This window comes from Candoia aspera, chromosome 2 (genome assembly GCF_035149785.1).
Source record: "Candoia aspera isolate rCanAsp1 chromosome 2, rCanAsp1.hap2, whole genome shotgun sequence".
NCBI classification, from domain to species: Eukaryota; Metazoa; Chordata; class Lepidosauria; order Squamata; family Boidae; genus Candoia; species Candoia aspera.
Genome location: NC_086154.1, coordinates 242,636,400 through 242,654,875, shown reverse-complemented (window position 1 = coordinate 242,654,875; position 18,476 = coordinate 242,636,400). Strand labels below are relative to the sequence as shown.

Genomic DNA, 18,476 nt, shown 5'->3' with positions numbered 1-18,476 from the left:
ACTTCCCCCAAGTGCTGTTCACTAGCACTTACATTTTGATTCAGAAATAATACTGGAATGTTTTGACTTCCTTCACTAATCTTCTGTGTGAACAGTATCTGTCAGTTATATGTTTCCTGCTGCCAAATACATGGGCTTCCTTGAAGAGTATCTCTAGCATGGGAATTCTCTTCATAAGAATCATGTGATAAATCCAAAGCTAAAGGAAACTGGAAGTCTACTTTTGTTAAAATAATCTGCTTGGTCAATCAAAACAAAGTTTTATTTCTGAATGATAGGAACAGACTCAGTTCTGAGTATCATTAATTAGGTAACTTTTTCACATATTTTCCAGGAAAGGTTATTTTAAAAATCATTGCAAAGTCTTTCCCAATAGCTTTATTGAATTTATCGGTTGCCAGATTTCTCTTGCTGAGTGCCCTCCAGGTGTGTGGACTTACATTTATGCATTTATTTATACAGTCATTTGTATGCCACCTACTTGCAAGTCTCTAGATGGCTTGCAATTATAAAAACATTATAGCAATTATCAGTTAAAATCACAACAGAAATCTCACCACTGCGTAATCAAGGCTCTCCACATCAAAGGCCCTGAGGAATAAAACTTGGTTTTACAGCCTATCTAAATATTAACAATGTGGGGGGCATCCTAACCTAAAGGAGTAATATGTTCCAGAATGAGGGGGCTAATACTAAGAAACCCATCCTCCAGGACCCTGCCCTCCAATCTCCCTGGGGGTGACCATTTGCAGTGCTCCCTCCTGGCTAGCATTGGGTGAGCAGATTCTACCTGAAGCATTCAGTTGCAAAGGTAGCGAGGACCCAAGGCATAGAAGACTTTATAAGCAATGACCAGCTCCTTAAATTGGGCCCTACTGGCAACCAGTATAGCTTAGGCACTATAGGTTTTATTGGTTAGCACTACTCAGCTTGTAGACAGCTGCATCCTACACCATCTGTAGCTTATCAATCATCTTCAAAGGCAGTCCCATGTAGAGTGAACTATAGTAATAGTTTAATGAGGGCATGAGTCACTGTCTTCAATCCAGGAAGGGTGACAACCAGTAGACCAGCCAAACTGGCAGAAAGCATTCCTGGCCATGACTTCTACCTGCTACCCTAGCAGGAGTTGTGAGGCCTTGAGAATCCTCAGATTGCACACCTTCTCTTTCAGGAAAAGTGCAATCCCATAAAGAATGATAGATGATCCATCTATTGTATCCAAGGACCTCTGTACTATGACTCCTTGTTGGGTCTCAGTTTGAGTCTGTCTCACCCCATTCAATCCCCCACAGCTTTCAGGCACTGAGTCAAGATTTCTACTGTACTTCCTCCTTGGCCTGGGATGGAGATGTATATAAGTATCAGAGCATCCTGATGATACCTTACCTGAAGTATGATTTCTCCCAGCAGCTTCATGTAGATGATAAACAAGCAAAAGGGATGAGTCCTGAGACACTGCACACTGCAGTACCCAAGGGCATGACCTCTCTTCCTCCACCAACACCAGCTGAAACCACCCACCTAGGAAGGAGCAGAATCAATTCTCAGAATTGGCCCTGTTTACTGAGAATTGGGAGAATTGAAGTCTTTGTTGTTTATTCGTTCAGTCACTTCCGACTCTTCATGACTTCATGGACCAGCCCACGCCAGAGCTTCCTGTCGGTCGTCAACACCCCCAGCTCCCCCAGGGACGAGTCCGTCACCTCTAGAATATCATCCATCCACCTTGCCCTTGGTCGGCCCCTCTTCCTTTTGCCCTCCACTCTCCCTAGCATCAGCATCTTCTCCAGGGTGTCCTGTCTTCTCATTATGTGGCCAAAGTATTTCAGTTTTGCCTTTAATATCATTCCTGCAAGTGAGCAGTCTGGCTTGATTTCCTGGAGTATGCTCTAAGATAAGGAGAGGTGACAAAAATAAATAATGTATTTAACTGAAATGAAGTCAACCTTGAAGACAACGTTCTTCATAGACTTGAAAGGATGATGCACAGAAGCAGTTAATTCCAGAGCACAGGACTTGAAATAATGGGGTTAAATTACAGGAAGGCAAATTTTGGTTGAATGTTTAAAAAGACCTTCCAAACAGTGAGAACTATTTGACAGTGGAACTAATCACCCAGTCTTCTCTCGTATCCATCTGCCCATTCATTTATATTGAACAGAGTCACTTTCCTTCAGGTCTTGTCTTTACAAGACTACTATCTGATGGAGCCTCAGAAACAGGATTGCCACCCTCACACTTTGGAACTCCCTCCCCATGGAGATTTGGTCAGCAATGTCCTCTTAGGGTTTAGGAAAGTAGTCAAGACATACCTGTTCCATCTAGCACTGGAGGAGGAAATATTATGACTAAAGAAAGAGGTTGCACATGACTTCTGCATTGCACTATTATTTTTATTTATGTTTGGGGGTTATTTTTGCTTGTAGATGTTACTTCATATTCAGTGATAAGATGAAGTCTTATCGCCAAGCCTTCAGGAATCAACTGCATACAAATAAAGTAAAACAAACAAACAGTGGATTCTTGTGCTGAGCAGAGAGTTGGACTCAGTGATCTCAGTGCCCTCTTCCAACTCTGTAATTCTGTGTTTCTCTGAAAAAGAAGTCTATTCTGAACACCAATTTACACCGAACAGACATGTACTCTGTATTTCTTTCTTATTCATTGTACAGAAATAAACTTTGTGGATATGAATAGTGAAACATGCTACCGATTTTAATTAAGGAAAAGAACAACTCAGCTATCAGGAAACAGGAAGACAAGGGGTCATTATCCGTGATGACATGAAGAGAGTGACACAACCCCTCCACCCAACAATGCCACTTTTGAACTTATTTATTTCTTCATCAAAATAAGGCACAGCAGTCATGCAGCTGAGCCTGCTTTAACGTCTAGTTCTCGCCTGTTATTTATTTTTTCAGTCTTCCCCTTGAAGTTCTTTTGTGCTACCACAGCAGAAACAAGATCAAATAATCATAGAAGCTTCTCAGAAAACGAATGGAGGAAATGTGATTATAACTCCTAAAAAGTTATTTAAAGGACATTATTTTAAAAAAAATCAAAATTAATGCTTGATACCGGATTTTTAAATAGACAGTAAATAGATTACCCATGGCCGCTTTGTCTTGCCTTGGACTGATCTGGCAATCATACATGAACATGTAGAAGAGTGTTTCTCAACCATGACAACTTAAAGATTGTAGACTTCAACTCCCAGAATTCCCAGCTGGCTGAGGAATTCTGGGAGTTGAAGTCCACACATCTTAAAGTTGCCAAGGTTGAGATACACTGATGTAGAAATACAGCATTTGCTCAATTTTGAGGGTGTTGCTTTGTTCATAAGGTATTTTCCTTCTTTACTTCCCTATTTGGTGGGGGGGAGGTAAATTTATTACATTGTTAACTCTGCTATGTATGTAATTTCTCTCAGCTTGAATAACTAAATAGATATATTTTAAAATAGATATAGGGTATGAATTCTTGTATACTGTTAGACAGAGTTCCTGTATTAAAACACACAGACTGAGTTTTAAATATTATAATTTCCTGAAAATGGCCACTTCTGAAATACAGAAAAAGTAGCTCAAATGTACTCATAAAATCCAAGACAGAAATAGTAACCACATTTAATTTGTGTTAGTGGCCCTTAGCAGATGCATTTTATTATCCTCAAAGGAACAAGAGGAAAATTCCATAAACTTCCGATTATTTGCCAGATTTCTAGCTCCAGAGCGGAAGGGTGTGGGCAAAGTCACTAAAACACTTGAGATCAATCTGGTTTGTAGCAGTGCAGCAAGATGTCATCTTAGCTCCCACTGTTTCACAAACAAAACACAACAACATACTAGTAAGATCAAAGGCACAACTGTAAGATCTGAGCTTTGGAAAGAAAGTGACTAGGAAAAAAATGGGAAAGAGAAAATTCATCAAGAGACAAAGGAAAATTGCAACCCAGGCACCTTACATGCCAAAGCAAGCATGTAAATCATTCAGAATGTAAAGACTGCTAATGATTCTAATGCTAGATTATTCCAAGATTTGTTTACTAATTGATCAGCGTATTTTTCAAAAGGACACAATTTGAAAGAACACTAAAAACATATGTGAAATTTTGATCAGTATTCTATCCATGATGCACTGCACTTCACTTTAACAATAACTGGGGTGTGATAGGTAGTCCAGAAGAAGCTAGGTTTCAACATTCTACCTACAGGGAGTCCTCAACTTATGACTGTTCGTTTAACAGTTCGAAGTAATGACGGCCTCAGAATGGGTGCTTTATGACCTGTAAAACACTTCTGGGGATCACAAAATGTTGCCCTCCCCCTGCAGTCATGATTGCATTCCAGGTGCTTGGCAACCGGCTTGCATTTACAACCAGTTGCAATGTACTGCAGTCATGTGATCACATTTTGCAACTTTTTTGCTGTTTTCTGGCAAAAAACGCCCACTGGGGAAGCTGGATTTGCTTAATGACTGTGGTGATTCACTTAACAACCACCATAAAAATGGTCATAAAATCAGGTCCAAATCACGTGGTGACTCGACTTATGACCGCAATGACTTATGATGGAAATTCCGGTCCCAATTGTGGTCGTAAGTCGAGGACTACTTGTAATGCTTTTCCAGATAGTTCTGGGCCACATTTTGTCATACAGTTCTTTGTTCAGAGAAAAGGCCAACACTTAAATTTCTAAAAATGTTCAGATTTTTTAAAGCTTCCTATTATTGCTCCATTTTGGCTCACACACACAGAGCATCTCTTCAAGAAAATAATATTCCATCTTAAATTTCTTTTCCATAATCCATACTTTCCTCAAAGATGAGAAGTCCAGAGTATATGTCTTAGTTCCTTTGAATGAGAGAACACTGGAAATTTGCTGTATCATCTGTTTTCAAAGATTATGCATTGCTTGTAAATATTTGTACACATACCAAGAGAGAAGCAAACAAATTCCTACGACAGACTGAAGACTGATAACTGGAGATAAAATCCCCAGATAACAGCTTTAATATCAGGCAATTCAGCTGAAGCTAACTTACAGCTCTCTATCCTTTATGCTTTCTCACAGTAAGTAGAGACTTCTCAAACATCAACAAGTTGCATTCCAATCTGCACAGGTTTTCCAAGCTGCCAAAAACATTAGCTCTCTAGAGATCATCAAAAACAGTATAGGCAAACCTCTGTAATCATTCTAACATGACAGGCCAATTAATATCACCATCTATTTGTGGAATGACAATAAGTGTTTGTCAGCAGAGTAGGTCCCTAGCAGTCCAGTAGAGACTGTCACTTTCAGCATAATCAATCATCCCTTTGTTTCCCCAACATGCAAGGCCCACTCAGAACCCACATTGCAAGCAGTGGCAAATGGCCCCTGCCTCTGTAAAGTCACACTTGGACTTTAGTCATCCACAAATATCATGCAACTGTCTGCATCTGGGAAGCCTTTGCATGTATAGCTGCATATGCAGAGGTGTTTAGTAAACCTGAACCCTAATCTATCAGGGTTTGAATTCAGAAGAGAAGCCTTCATGTGTAGAAGAATTTGACACACTGTAAAAGGTCTGCACTGTAGATGTTGCATTGTACTTGTGAATGAGCTGCTTACCGCTGCTTGTGTAGGCATCTTCTTCCCAAATGTATCACCTAAATGGGACAATATGTTCATCAAAATATACTTCTGATTTCACTACACTGATTTCCAAGCAAAGGGCTCTTTCAACCAGCACACCCTCCTATCAATCTTACTTAATTAATCTAAAATTCAGATAATTGAGTGAACAATTGGAGGGAAGGAATCTCTTGGATGCTCACAAAATTCTTGCTGTATGAGTCCAATGTTTCTGGCCATTTCCCTTCCACCATCCATAATAGGAAAAAAAGATGACTAAGAATCTAGAGATATCATTACTGGCGTCTCATTTTATCTTGCCACTGTTTATCCCAACTTTGGACGGTTAATTGAGAGTGAAAGATAGTGACTGACAATGGATTGAGGACTGCATGAGACAAGGAAACAAAGCAATTTATGTTAACCTGAAAATGAACTACGGTCTATCCATCCTAAATACAAAGCCCATTAGAACTTGCAGTTATCACCCCCCAAAATTAGAGTCTGAGAAAATGTTCACAAAGTAAGCCCCCGCCCCCACCTCTTCCACAAAGACTTGCTTTAGGTCTGTTTTACAATATAGAACAGGCACATTTTTAAAGAATGATGTAAGTGGAATAAAATTAGACCAACCAAGGGCAGTCTCACAGTTTGGCTGCATCTTGAAGTTAAGTTTTAACACTTTTCTCATATAGTACAGCTTTGATTTGTTTCTTTTGAAAAAGAGCATTTAGAAATGCAATTAAAAAAAAAAAAGCTCTGAAGCAAAAAAAAAGGGGGGTCCAGAAATCTGCCTTTTTACTGTCAGTATTTGGCAGAGGTTGCCTAGTAGTAAAGACGCTCATTAATTATAAGCAGGCAGATATCCCTTTAAGGTTTGCTTCGCTAGCCTGCAGACTTTAGCCTAAACACTGGCTGTTAAATATCTGACTTTATTTGTACATGTCTCCTGACTTTGAGAACTTGCCGCGTGGGGATTTCAAAAGGCTCAGAGCTTATTTGGGACAACGGAAGAGGAGGGGACAATTCATCTTCATGTGTTGCGGGGGGGACTTGGACAACAAACAGGAAATGCCTGGTTCAGTTGCAGCGGCTGCCGATACAAAAGGGGACCAGAAGCAGCCGCACAGCCTTGTGAGCAACAGGACTTCTATTCCAGCTTCAGTTTGTGCGTTTTTCCCACAAGGGTTCCTGTTACACTGCAGCCATGGGATTTCGCTCCCTCACTTCCATCTCCAGCATCACAAGTGTCTCCATCCCGTGCGTGGGAATAACAGGTACGTCCACCTTTTCTTATTTCTGAAGCTTTCACTGAAGCCAAGTTGTGAACAAAGACACATTCTCTTGGGATCTCCCCAGAACGGCGCAATTCATGTTCTGGCTTCTTTCTGTCTTGTCTCCTTTGGAGTGGGTGCTCTGAGAGTTAAGCCGCCTTTACAACCTATGTGCTTTTTAGTACCAACAGCTGTGATGTTACGCCAAAAAAAGTAACAGAGAAAAAAAAAGTAGGAGAGGGTAGGTTGAGTTGCAGGTGGGAGTTCTGTAGGCAGATGAGATTACGCATCAAGGTAAATTTGTTGGTTTCAAATCTGAGTACATAATCCTAACCCTAGCTAAAGAGAGAGATGAACTGTGCCTAGCTGAATGCCCAGGAGCAACTGGGTAAATTGCCAAGAAAACGTGTGGTATTTCCATTTACGGATTTTACGTCCTTGAGGATTTCTTAAAGCAAGCAATGTGGTATATTTCAAGGAGATGCAAGTTATACCTGGGAAAAAGGAAATTAAAATAGTCATAATTATTTGGGATTTTGTGGTCTGAAAGGGGTAGTTCTGCTGAAACACATGTGCAAAGCAAAACATTAAGCTTGCAAAGGGGGGAAGAATAACAGTGTTTCGAAAGGCAGGGAGTAGCCACCATAACTTGCAGATTTCTTCCAAAAGAGTAAAGAACTGCTGCTTTTTTTTTTTTGCTCATGCCCTTTGTGATTTTTGTTTCATAAACCCTCTAGATATTTTATTGATTTTAATGAGATCAATACAAGGTAGGCAGATTAAAGTTTCAATTATGTTCACTTGTGGAAGGTATTTTTTTTAATTTCTGATTGAACATATTGCAGTTACGTTAATGCTTAATTACAGTAATTCAGCTTTCCCAAGTAATTATAATAATTTGCATGCATACATCGTACTATTCTAACTTCTAAAATTATATGGTGATGGTACACCCTTGTTGGTATGGTATTTGTGGTAAAGCTGGTTTTTATGTCATTATGGTTTTCCATTTCTGGACCCTTGGAAAATGTGATTTTGTACCACCCACACTTAGTTGAATAAATTACTGTTAAGCTTTACTTTGAACTGAATCAGTAAATACAAAAGCAGATGAATTGAAAGGACAAAAGGCTTGAATCTCCAAAAGAGTTCTTAATCAGTTCCGTACACTGTTGATTATCAGATACATCTCCAAGTTCCTGAAAGTTAGCAATAAGCAAAGAGTGAAATATTCCACTTTTATTCTGGATGGTTGCAATCCTCCCCTGTGTAGCATTCATGTAAACTACTCCTATAAACATAGCAGAAAGTGGATAGAGTGTATTAACAAGGAAGAGGTGCCTGATTTTATGGATCTTCAGTTGATTAATCTATGCATTGCTGGGCAGCTGATTGTCTGAAGCAGGACTAGGCAGCAAAGTCATGATGGACCCCATCTTGGCTCACAGATGCTGTCTTGGATGCCTCATCAAATTATATATTTTTAAGAACAGCATGACATGCTACACCATTGTGCACCATCTTTATTTACAAGAATGTATCTGGACCACAAATAAACCTTGTATAGCTAATAAGACAACTAGACATGGTGGGTGGCACCAACTGAGTGTTGCCTGGTAGAGTGCTCCTCTGCCCAGGCAGAAGACAAAAGCAAGTTGGGGTGTCGAGAAACATCGCAAGGGACTTGAGGAGACAGCGGTAAACAACCTCAGTGTTTGTCTTCTCAAAATGTGTGTGTTGTCAGTGGCTATAAAATATGCCTACTGACCCCAAAGAGATTATGTACTCCTAATCCTAACTGACTTCATCAAGAAGCTGTATTTGACAGGAGATGACATAATACATACATTTTGACTGGTATATGGACATCTCATTCATTCCTGCAGCTCACTACTAGAGACCACAAGCGTCAATTATGAATAAAATCATGAATTATGAAGATTTGTTTTAATGTTTTATCTTCTATTTACTTAGCAGCTGCTGTTTTCCCAGGGTTCTGTATATGCCCTTGACATGTTCTACTTGGAGCTGCATTGTCTTCAATACAACCTCTCTTTCACTACAGTCTATGGGACCATCAGTTACCCTCTAGTAATCTCTTTTTCCAGATATCCTGCATTAACTTTAAGTCTGTCAATCAATCTTGCACTCTGGGAACATTTTCCCACATTTAACTACTTAGTCAGTAGGTTACATTCTAGGGTCACCTCTTGGGGTTGCCCACATTTACCAGTGATGTTCATCAGTAGACTGCACTGGGACTGCCCCATTGGAGTACCAACATTTAGCAGCTGGACTTGTCAGTCCTCAACTTCAGGAAAACCTCCTCCCAGATATCCTGCATTTGTTTTTATCTCTCTCAATCATCCATTTCATTTTCTCAGATGTGCCCTATGCTACAAATATTCAAAATACACCCCTTGTTCGTTTTCTGTTCCTTTGAGTAAATTGTGAGTGTACAGTTTAAAAGATTAAAAATTAATCTTCTAAAAATTAAAAGATTAAAAATCAGGCCAATTTAAGCTTTTTTTTTTCTTGGTTAAATGAGATATTGCAATTAAGTACTTTAAGTTAGCAAGCAATTACATCCTAATCTTTTCTTTTGAAGAGAGGGGGAAAGGAGAGGAAGAATGGGAAGAAGAAAGAGAAGCGGGGATGGGGAAAAATTTCCAGAGATCTTCCTGGGAAGCTTGACTGAAGACTATTGCTTGGCTCATCATCCATAATAAAATCTTGACACTTCTTTTTTTATATATAGTAATTTTATTAAACATTACAATTAAAAAGATAAAAAGAAAAAATAGAAAGTGTAGAAAAAAAGGAAATAAAGATATAATGAAAAGAAAGATATAAAGAAATGACTTCCCCCTTAATCACAACAAGTATAAACAATTTTAGTAACTTATCATCTTCTCTTAAAATACAACAAATAATCTCTTCTTCCCCTATCCCATATTATTTATAAACAAATCTTTAAAGCTTTGTAATTCAGTTCTGGTCAGCAAAAATCCATTAAGGGTTACCAGAGATAACATCTATTTTAACCTCAATCAAATAAACCAACTTTATATTCCTTCCTTTTACTTTTAACAATCTTGATCCTTAGTCCCTTCAAATAATGTCCCAAAACTTGATTTCTTTTCATTTTTTCTTTGTCCCTTCTCACAAAATTCTTCAAAACTTTAGCAAATCTCTTTTGTAAATCCAATATAGGAAAATTATCCAGGTCGCTCTTTTGATTTGTTTTAATTAAGACATCAGCCAGTTTCTTTTGTATATCCAGTGTAACATCTTTTTCCATATCATTCTTATAGTCTGTCATTTTTAAATCCACTTTCAGATCAGTCTGTCTTGTCCAGTAAAACTTGTTCCTCTTCCATAACATCTTTTAAACACAGTCTATAAGACTGTGGCAGACACTCTTAAAATTAACTTCTGGGTCCATTGTTCACAAATATTCCTCACTATGTCTAATGTTAAAGTATCTTGCTCCATTCTTTATAAGTAAGTCAAATTTAAGTGTTCTTCTCCTTTAATTGTAATCTTTAGTTCCTTCTGGTTTCCTCTAAAGTCCAACCTTCAAAGTCCCATCCTATCATGTGCTTTTTAAGAATTCAAAACAACAGCATTTCCCATGGGAAGGATTCTTGTAATTAATTTCAAAATCTAATTTCAAATCCATCTGGACCCTTAGTCCATTTGCAACTTTCCAAAATCAATGTTCTAATCACCTTTTGCTGTTTATTCCAAAAAAGAGAGAATATTTGAAGTTCTTGTATTTAAAATTTATTTTGCAAAGTATTCGAGGAGACTCACATGGTGCTATAAAACACTTGTCATTCCAAAGCTTCCTAATAGCTGAAAAGCAGTTTTTAAGCAATTTCCAAAAGTGATTAGAAAAGTATGTGAACACTGTGCCCATAAAGGCGCAGACCGCAATTTGGGCAAAGGTGGCGTTCCCTCATCTCCCAGTGTTCAAACCCTCTAGAGACCACTGTCTTGTGGTCTCCTTGTGAGGAGCAACTGTCTGGCGCACTTGTGGGTGATCCCAAGTCCTCTCCTTGTATGGAGAGGAATCCTGAAGAGCCACTCGCCAGCTCTTCATTCTGCTGCGATCATCGGCTCCACTATTGGCAGAGCCATCTTCAGTTTGCCATTTCTTCCACAGAAGTCCAAAATGTTGACACTTCTGTGATCTCCTTAGAGCAGGGTAGGGCGAAGAAAGGGTGCTGGGTAAAACGGAAACCAATGGGGCTGATTCATGCCCCAGAGACTTAATGACTTCTTTTTCCTGCAGGGTCTTTTTTCTTTCAACTCTCAAAATATTTTATAGTACAATATCTGTGCTCAACACTTTCTCCCTCCCAATTTCCTATATATGGCCAAGGCCCCTTAATGTTTTCTTTTTCTGACTTTCCACCTGTATGTGTCTGCATCAGTATTCTTCCAATTTCTTTCTTCTTGATTCTTTGTGGTCAAAGTTATATAACCACAATGTCTATGTAAAGAAAGGGACAGGGCTTTGCACAAAGCTGCTGTCTTAACTTTTTTATCTTCCTTGCCAATGCCCCTGCTCCCATCTGCCTCTCAGTGATTTCCTATAACTATAGGCATTTCATTTGGGTTTTTTTTTTTTTGGAGGCAATAGAAAAAGATGAAAGCTATCTCTGCATTACCTGTTGTTCTAGCTGCTTTCTTGGGCCACCCTTAACAGTATAAATGTTTAAGTCTGCTCTGCTCTTACATATGTCAAAAGTTTAAGCCTGCTCTGCAGTTTGCCTTTCAGATTACTCTTGTTCAAACAGATACTTTTTTAAAGTTGACAGTTCAGGACTATGTATTGAGTTAACTTTATTAGATTTTCTGTTTCTGTGTGATCAGAAGCCGTGCCAGGAGAGTTCCCCTGTATATTCAATTTGAAGAAAAAAAAAATTTAAACTTAGGATGCTTACAGAACAATTTCTAATTGTAAGGAGTTGATAGGCTAAGAAAACTGCTTTTGCTAAAAATGCCATGATTAAAAAGCATTAGAGCCATGCTAAAGCTTGTACCTAGCCTTACTGTAGTCTAGCTAGGTCTAGCTTTTAAAAAACTCAGATCCTCCCTCTCTTGACCTAGATAGCTTCAACTCCCTCCTCTCTTCCTCTTCCATCCTTTATCATATCTTGCAGGTAGCTAAATGTAACTTAAATCCCAGACTCTAGATGTTCTTACCTAACCACAAGTAGTCAACTGGAAAGAAATTTTTAACACCTACTGTACCTCAGGCAGGAAGGAAGGCAGATGTGAGAACCAGAGCTGACAACTTTAGAAGCAAAGGACCTCCAGGCTGGTCCATTCCTGTAACAATGCACAGGGTCCAACTACCTTCTCTATTGAGAAACAAGCAGTTCTCGCATTACAGTGTAAGGCCAGGCCAAAGACACATACAATTTGAAGCTGGGGACTGCTATACAGAGACCTTGAATGCTAAAGTTTGCAGGAGCTGGTTTCCTTTATTATTAAAGGCTTTTCTTGTATCTGAAAGAAAAGTAACTTATCAAAGCCATGTGCTTGAATCTCTGTAGTATTAGTCTGGGTGAAGCATGGTAACAGAGCTGATTCTGCTGCCACTGGAGCACTGCAGATTCCCCTAGAAGTTATATGGGGTAGAATCTTCTCCTTAGCCTGCATACATGTATAAATCATCATTATATCACTGAAATGCTTTCTATTTCCAGTGATCTGCCTCCAAGAAAATGTCCATGTAAACTGTGGAACTCCTGAAAACTCGCAATTCTCGAAAGCTTGGTGCACGTGTTTGATAATAAAATCCTATGTATAAAAAGAAAAGCTTAAGATAATATCCAAGGAAAAGTATTAACAGCAATGGTACCAATTTAAATAAAATAACATAAAAATCATTTTTATGATATGTTTTAACATGTTTTCTAATACTAATTGGAGCTCCAAACTCTGCAGGTTCCCCTTTCTAGGAATGACTCAGAATATATTCTGTTTTCAGAACCTAACAAACAGGTCTCCAAATGTGGTGGTACCCTCAAAAGGGCCCCTTTAGAGGACCTCAAAAACTTAGAATAATACATATTGTACCAGGCAGTACCTTAAATACCCACAGCCTTAGAACAGAGGTGGCTCACCTGCAGCTCTTGTGCTGAAATCAGCCTCTCAGAGCCAATTTTACTGTTCCTGCCGCCCTCAACACTTTGCAAGAAATTGCCAAATTTCAGAGATTTGAATTTTTGCAAAGTTTTAGAAAAATAATCACTATAATTTGGTTTATATCCCTTCCTACATGGTCCAAACAGTGACTCCATCCCCTCCAGTGAAGTCACTTCATCACAGCTATATCTCCTGCAGCCCAAAGATTGATGAAAAAGTGTGGTCCCAAACCCAAAAGTAGGTTGACTATCTTTTATTTAAAGGTTAGAATTAATACCTTGCATCAAACCTGGAAAAAGTGCCAATCCATGCAAACCTTTCAATACCAGAAGAATATGACCATATATAAAACCCAGATTGGCAACAAGAGTTGACTCCCACATATTGCAGCAACTTAAATTTTCTAGAAGATCTTCAACAGTCTTACAAGTATTCAGCACCTTACAATATCCTAAGTACATTCTAACCAAGCATACACAACCGTTGTAAACCATCTGTTTCTCTAAAGTGTGCAGCTAGCACACCATGAACACTTCTGCAAATGCACTCCTTGCCATTCCTGTCTCCTGAAGCCAAGGGAAGCACAAGGTCAAGCATATTTGTAGAAAGCTGAACAAACAAGTTTAGTGACTGAGTATAGGCCTGAGTATATACCCTGCATTCCAAACTTTCCTTCCTCTGTTGGAAGGTTAAACAATTGAATATAAGCATCAAGGATTTCAGGATTAAATATAATACTATATCTTTTCCATTGCAACTTTTGAACTAGCCTAAAGCAAGACATAAGCATGAAGTATTAAGCTATTCAAATGTGATTAAGCACAAAAGGCAATATAGCTTATATTAAACCTATGTATGTGACCAAATTCTGCTTCCAAGCATAATCCACTGTCATTTTTTTAAGGTCAGCATGATAGTAAAGCAACTACCTTACACTGGCATTCCCAGCCATTCAAATTCTCTGATGTTTTCATTTTTACTTTAGATTCACCATCTCATATAATCAGTATCTTTCTCAAAAGTTATTTGACTTACTGAAGAAGCAGCCTGATGGTTAATGCTCTCTACTGAAATCATACATTTAAAAAAATATATATCACTACGGTTAATCTGTCTCGCTGTGAGCTATGCATAAGATTTCTACCACATGCTACCATCTCTTCTAAACATGCTACTTAGAACCCTGCTTTTTTCTTTACTGATCAAATAACTTATATTCCTATTTCTATTCCTCTGCCAAAGTAAGTTATAGCTTTGGATTTTTTTAGTATTTTTTTTCCAAAGCAATCAGAACAAGAAATATATCTAAAATTACACCCAGTCTCTCTAGCAGCAGGGAATAGGATAGAGATTGTGCTCCAAAGACACCATCAAATTTGACCTTTCTTTGGGGTATAACAATAGAAGATTATTTATCATCCCACCTTTATTATTTTTTATAAATAACTCAAGGTGGCGAACATACCTAATACTCCTTCCTCCTCCAGTTTTCCCCACAACCACCACCCTGTGAGGTGAGTTGGACTGAGAGTGATTTAGCTCAAGTATTTTTTTATTGCTCTTGGAAACATAGCTCATTCAGTATTTTCTTAATGAAAAATGTGCTCCCTTTTTTTACTGTGTTAAGAATGAAAAATTATGAGTTTGTGTATGTAGAACAGTCTTTCTGATGGATTTAAAAATATTAACCAAATAAAAGAAATTTATTTATTTTGCTGCCTGTCTTGAATCCTGGCAACTGCCTGGACAAGTCCCTGCAGTTTTCTTGGCAAGATTTTTTGGAAGTGGCTTGCCATTGCCTCCTTCCTAGGGCTGAAAGGAAGTGACTGGCCCAAGGTCACCCAGCTGGCTTTCATACCTAAGGCAGAACTAGAACTCACAGTCTCCTGGTTTCTAGCCTGATGCCTTAACCACTACACCAAACTGGCTCTCAAATTTACTATGAAATATACCAAATTTACCATGGAAACAAACCCTGTAGTGTATGTTAAAACAGCAAAAAACACCTTCATTTTAAAATATTTTAGTACATCTTTCAAAGATAATGGAACAATAACAAAAGTGTTACTATAGTTAAACATTCTCATAATGAAATTGGGAGTTGCAATATAACAATGATTTTAATGTAGTTTGTAAATAATTCTTTGCAAGCCATTTTTTTTACATCTTTTTGCAGAACTGGGGTGCCTGAGCAATACCCCAAAGTTTGTATAAAATGATTTACTGTTTTCTTAACAGATTTCAACACACTTATTGAAAGAAAACAAATATTGAATCATATAACCTAGATCACTAATATTTTATACTTAGAAAGAAGCCTCACTGTTTTCTCTTTACTTAAGTAAGTGGGACACTTACACAAACTTAGATGAATTAAATTCAGTGGTCTTTGCTAAATAAATGCTCATAGGACAACCAATTTGTACAAAAAATGAGTAATATTTTGCACTAGGATTTACCAGCATCTATCAAATAGAATTTTATTTATTTATTTATTCACATTTAGCCACTGCACATCTCCCCCAAAAGAGGGACTCTGGGCGGTTTACAGTAAAATCAGGCTCCAAATATAAACATTAAAATCTCATAAAAACAATTATTATAAAAATACAGTAAATAAATATAGAATCCAAGAAAGGTATAAAATCCAGGCTGGTGGGAGGAACTCTAGGGTGCGAGCCACCCCCAAGAATGGTTATTCACTTTCCCGCCCCAGGCGAGATGGCAGAACCAAGTCTTCAGGGTCTTCTGGAAGGTCAGGTGTGAAGGGGCCTGCCTCACCTCCGGGGCAAGATGTTCCAGAGGGCAGGGGCCACTACAGAGAAGGCCCGTTTCCTGGACCCCGCCAGATGAAATTCTCTTATGGACGGGGTCCGCAACATGCCCTCTCTGATCGGGTGGGGCAGGCCGATGTAATGGGGATGAGATGCTCCCTCAGGTAACCTGGCCCCATGCCATGTAGGGCTTTAAAGGTGATAACCAACACCTTGAACTGGACCCGGAAGCAAACTGGCACCCAGTGCAGTTCGTGAAGCAACGGTGTTATATGTGCCGACCTAGGGACACTAAAAATAGCCCGCACGGCTGCATTCTGGCCAGCTGAAGCTTCCAGATACTCTTCAAGGGTAGCCCCATGTAGAGCACATTGCAGTAGTCTATATGGGAGATGACCAGGGCATGAGTGACTGTTCGGAGGGCTTCTCGTTCCAGGAACGGGTGTAACTGGCGCACAACCCGAAGTTGCGCAAAGGCTCTCCTGGCCACGACTGCCACCTGCTCTTTGAGCAGGAGTCGTGAGTCCAGGAGAACCCCCAGATTACGCACTGAGTCTGTCTGGGGCAGTGCAACCCCATCCAGAACTAAGGATGACAATTTCCCGGAAGATGAAGCACCATCAATCCACAGCCACTCCGTCTTACCAGGGTTCAGTTGAAGCCTGTTGTTCCCCATCCAGACCCACACAGCCCCCAGGCACTGAGAAAGGGCAGTCACTGTCAATTAATAGTAACCCAAAAATCTGAGAATGGGAAGATGTGATGTAATGTGAATATGCTGTTTAACAGGCCCATTTCCAGCTGTTAAATTCTAAAACCAAGTTTCCTATACAGTACCAAAGCTCTATACTTAGGTTAGTTCTGCCACACTCTGTAGAATGCTCCAAACCAGAGGAAGCAATTGGGAGGAATGGTGGGAACATCTGGAATTCTAAAAACTTGTCATGCTATGGCAGATGAGTCAATGATAAAACACTTGTTGTGCAGAAAACAATCTGCAAAGGTTGTTCTACCACCCAGTCTAGCCCCCAGAATGCCTTTTATTTTTCTGAGCTTGTATGTGATTTTTTTTTCTTACTCTTTTTGGGAAAAACAAACCTTTGTTCTTCCCAAAAATCACTAGGCTACAGCCATTCACTATTTCTATGTTCTCAGAAGGACTTTAGGGTTTATGTAGGGCCCAGAAACATTCTTCTAGATAATATTGAAGGTTGACGCTTTGATTTGCAGTATGCCAGTTTCCACACGTTTAGGTTTATTTAAAAGAATTAAAAAATAAAATAGGCAGGATGGCATGGAACTTGGCTATTATGAAATGAGGAGGCACCATAACTGGCACCACATGCCTATTTTAGAGTCTAATTTATGATGATACACCACAGAGACCTACATGCATGGTTAGTATTGACAGTATTAATATTAATGCTAAATGCTTCCTTGTAGCAGAAACTTCTGAAACCTTTGAAAATGCACAGTACATAAAAAAAGAACATGCCAGATCTCAAGAATATTTATTAGCAGCTAATGCTCTGGAGGTTTTCTGCAACAGGCATGATTTGGTGCCACGCACAGCAGTACTGATCTTACCTCTGCTTCCTCAAAGATTTGTAGAACAGAGGTTCTGGTTGTTTTTCTCCCTTTTCCTCTTCATACAAGCAGACTCAGAACACACCATTCTTCTGCATCCCTAACTTCCTGAACAATTAAGTCACCCCAAAGAAGAAGAAAAAGGCTTGTAGCTTTCTAACCAAAAAAAAAAAAAAACCCTTGTGCTTTCTTCCTGTAATATGCAATCTGATTTAGGAGCTGATTGCCTGTTCTTGGTTCTTTTCAATTTCCTGCTGGGAAATTGGGTGAATGACTGTTCTGAAGCAAGTCAAGTTCATGGAAGATAAAGTCAGAAGGACTATGCAACCAATGAAAAGTTTGAGCCCCCAGTGATAGCAAAGGTAAACCTAAACATCGTGCCCATCAGGATAAGGCTTGCAGAAAATAAGTCACAGAAGTAACACCCAGTACATTTCCTATAATATGCAGAGTTTGGCTAAAGCTTTCAATAAACACTGGTACCATAAATCATCACTGGTGTATTAGAACTATGTAAGCAAGCAAGGTTAACAAGCTAGATCCATAACTCATAGAAATGCCCTCCAACACATTCCCCCTTGTTACACAATGCCCATGTAAGGCTTTCCAGAGTCAAGGCTTGTAGAAAAAGTACTGAACGCACAGATTGCAACTGGCCAAAGTAATATAAACAGAGTCCAGTTGATTCCACATGCTGCACTGCCCTTGAATTAAGGCTGCTGATACGCCTCTTCCAAATGTTGGGTAAATATTAAAGCTATAACAATTGCATACTTCAAATAGCTCCTTGACCAGATGCTACTTGGAATAAGGCATGTACAATCATGAAACATCCTGAAAGCAGAGAATAGAGATGCCAGAAGATTTTTCTGGCATCATGTTTGCATCATCCCATTTTACAAAGACCAGTGAAAACTGAACCCAAAAGTTTGAACAGAACTGGTGATTAGGCTGTTAAGTTCATACAAAATCCAAAGGTTTTCAACAGATTCACTCATCTTAACCAACTAACATAATTACTTAAGGTACAATCTGTTTCAATATACTTAACAAATAATTTC

The 18,476-nt window shown here is 39.0% G+C and overlaps 1 protein-coding gene across 1 annotated transcript in view; it reads left to right on the top strand.

Annotated features, from left to right (window-relative positions):
* The first annotated feature begins 6,737 nt into the window (after window positions 1–6,737).
* ITGA1 (integrin subunit alpha 1) overlaps window positions 6,738–18,476 on the top strand; it is a 97,347-nt gene continuing 85,608 nt past the window's right edge. The window contains exon 1 of the mRNA XM_063295672.1: window positions 6,738–6,895. Coding sequence (XP_063151742.1) covers window positions 6,826–6,895 — 70 coding nt within the window. The 5' untranslated portion in view covers window positions 6,738–6,825. The remainder of the gene's footprint in view (window positions 6,896–18,476) is intronic.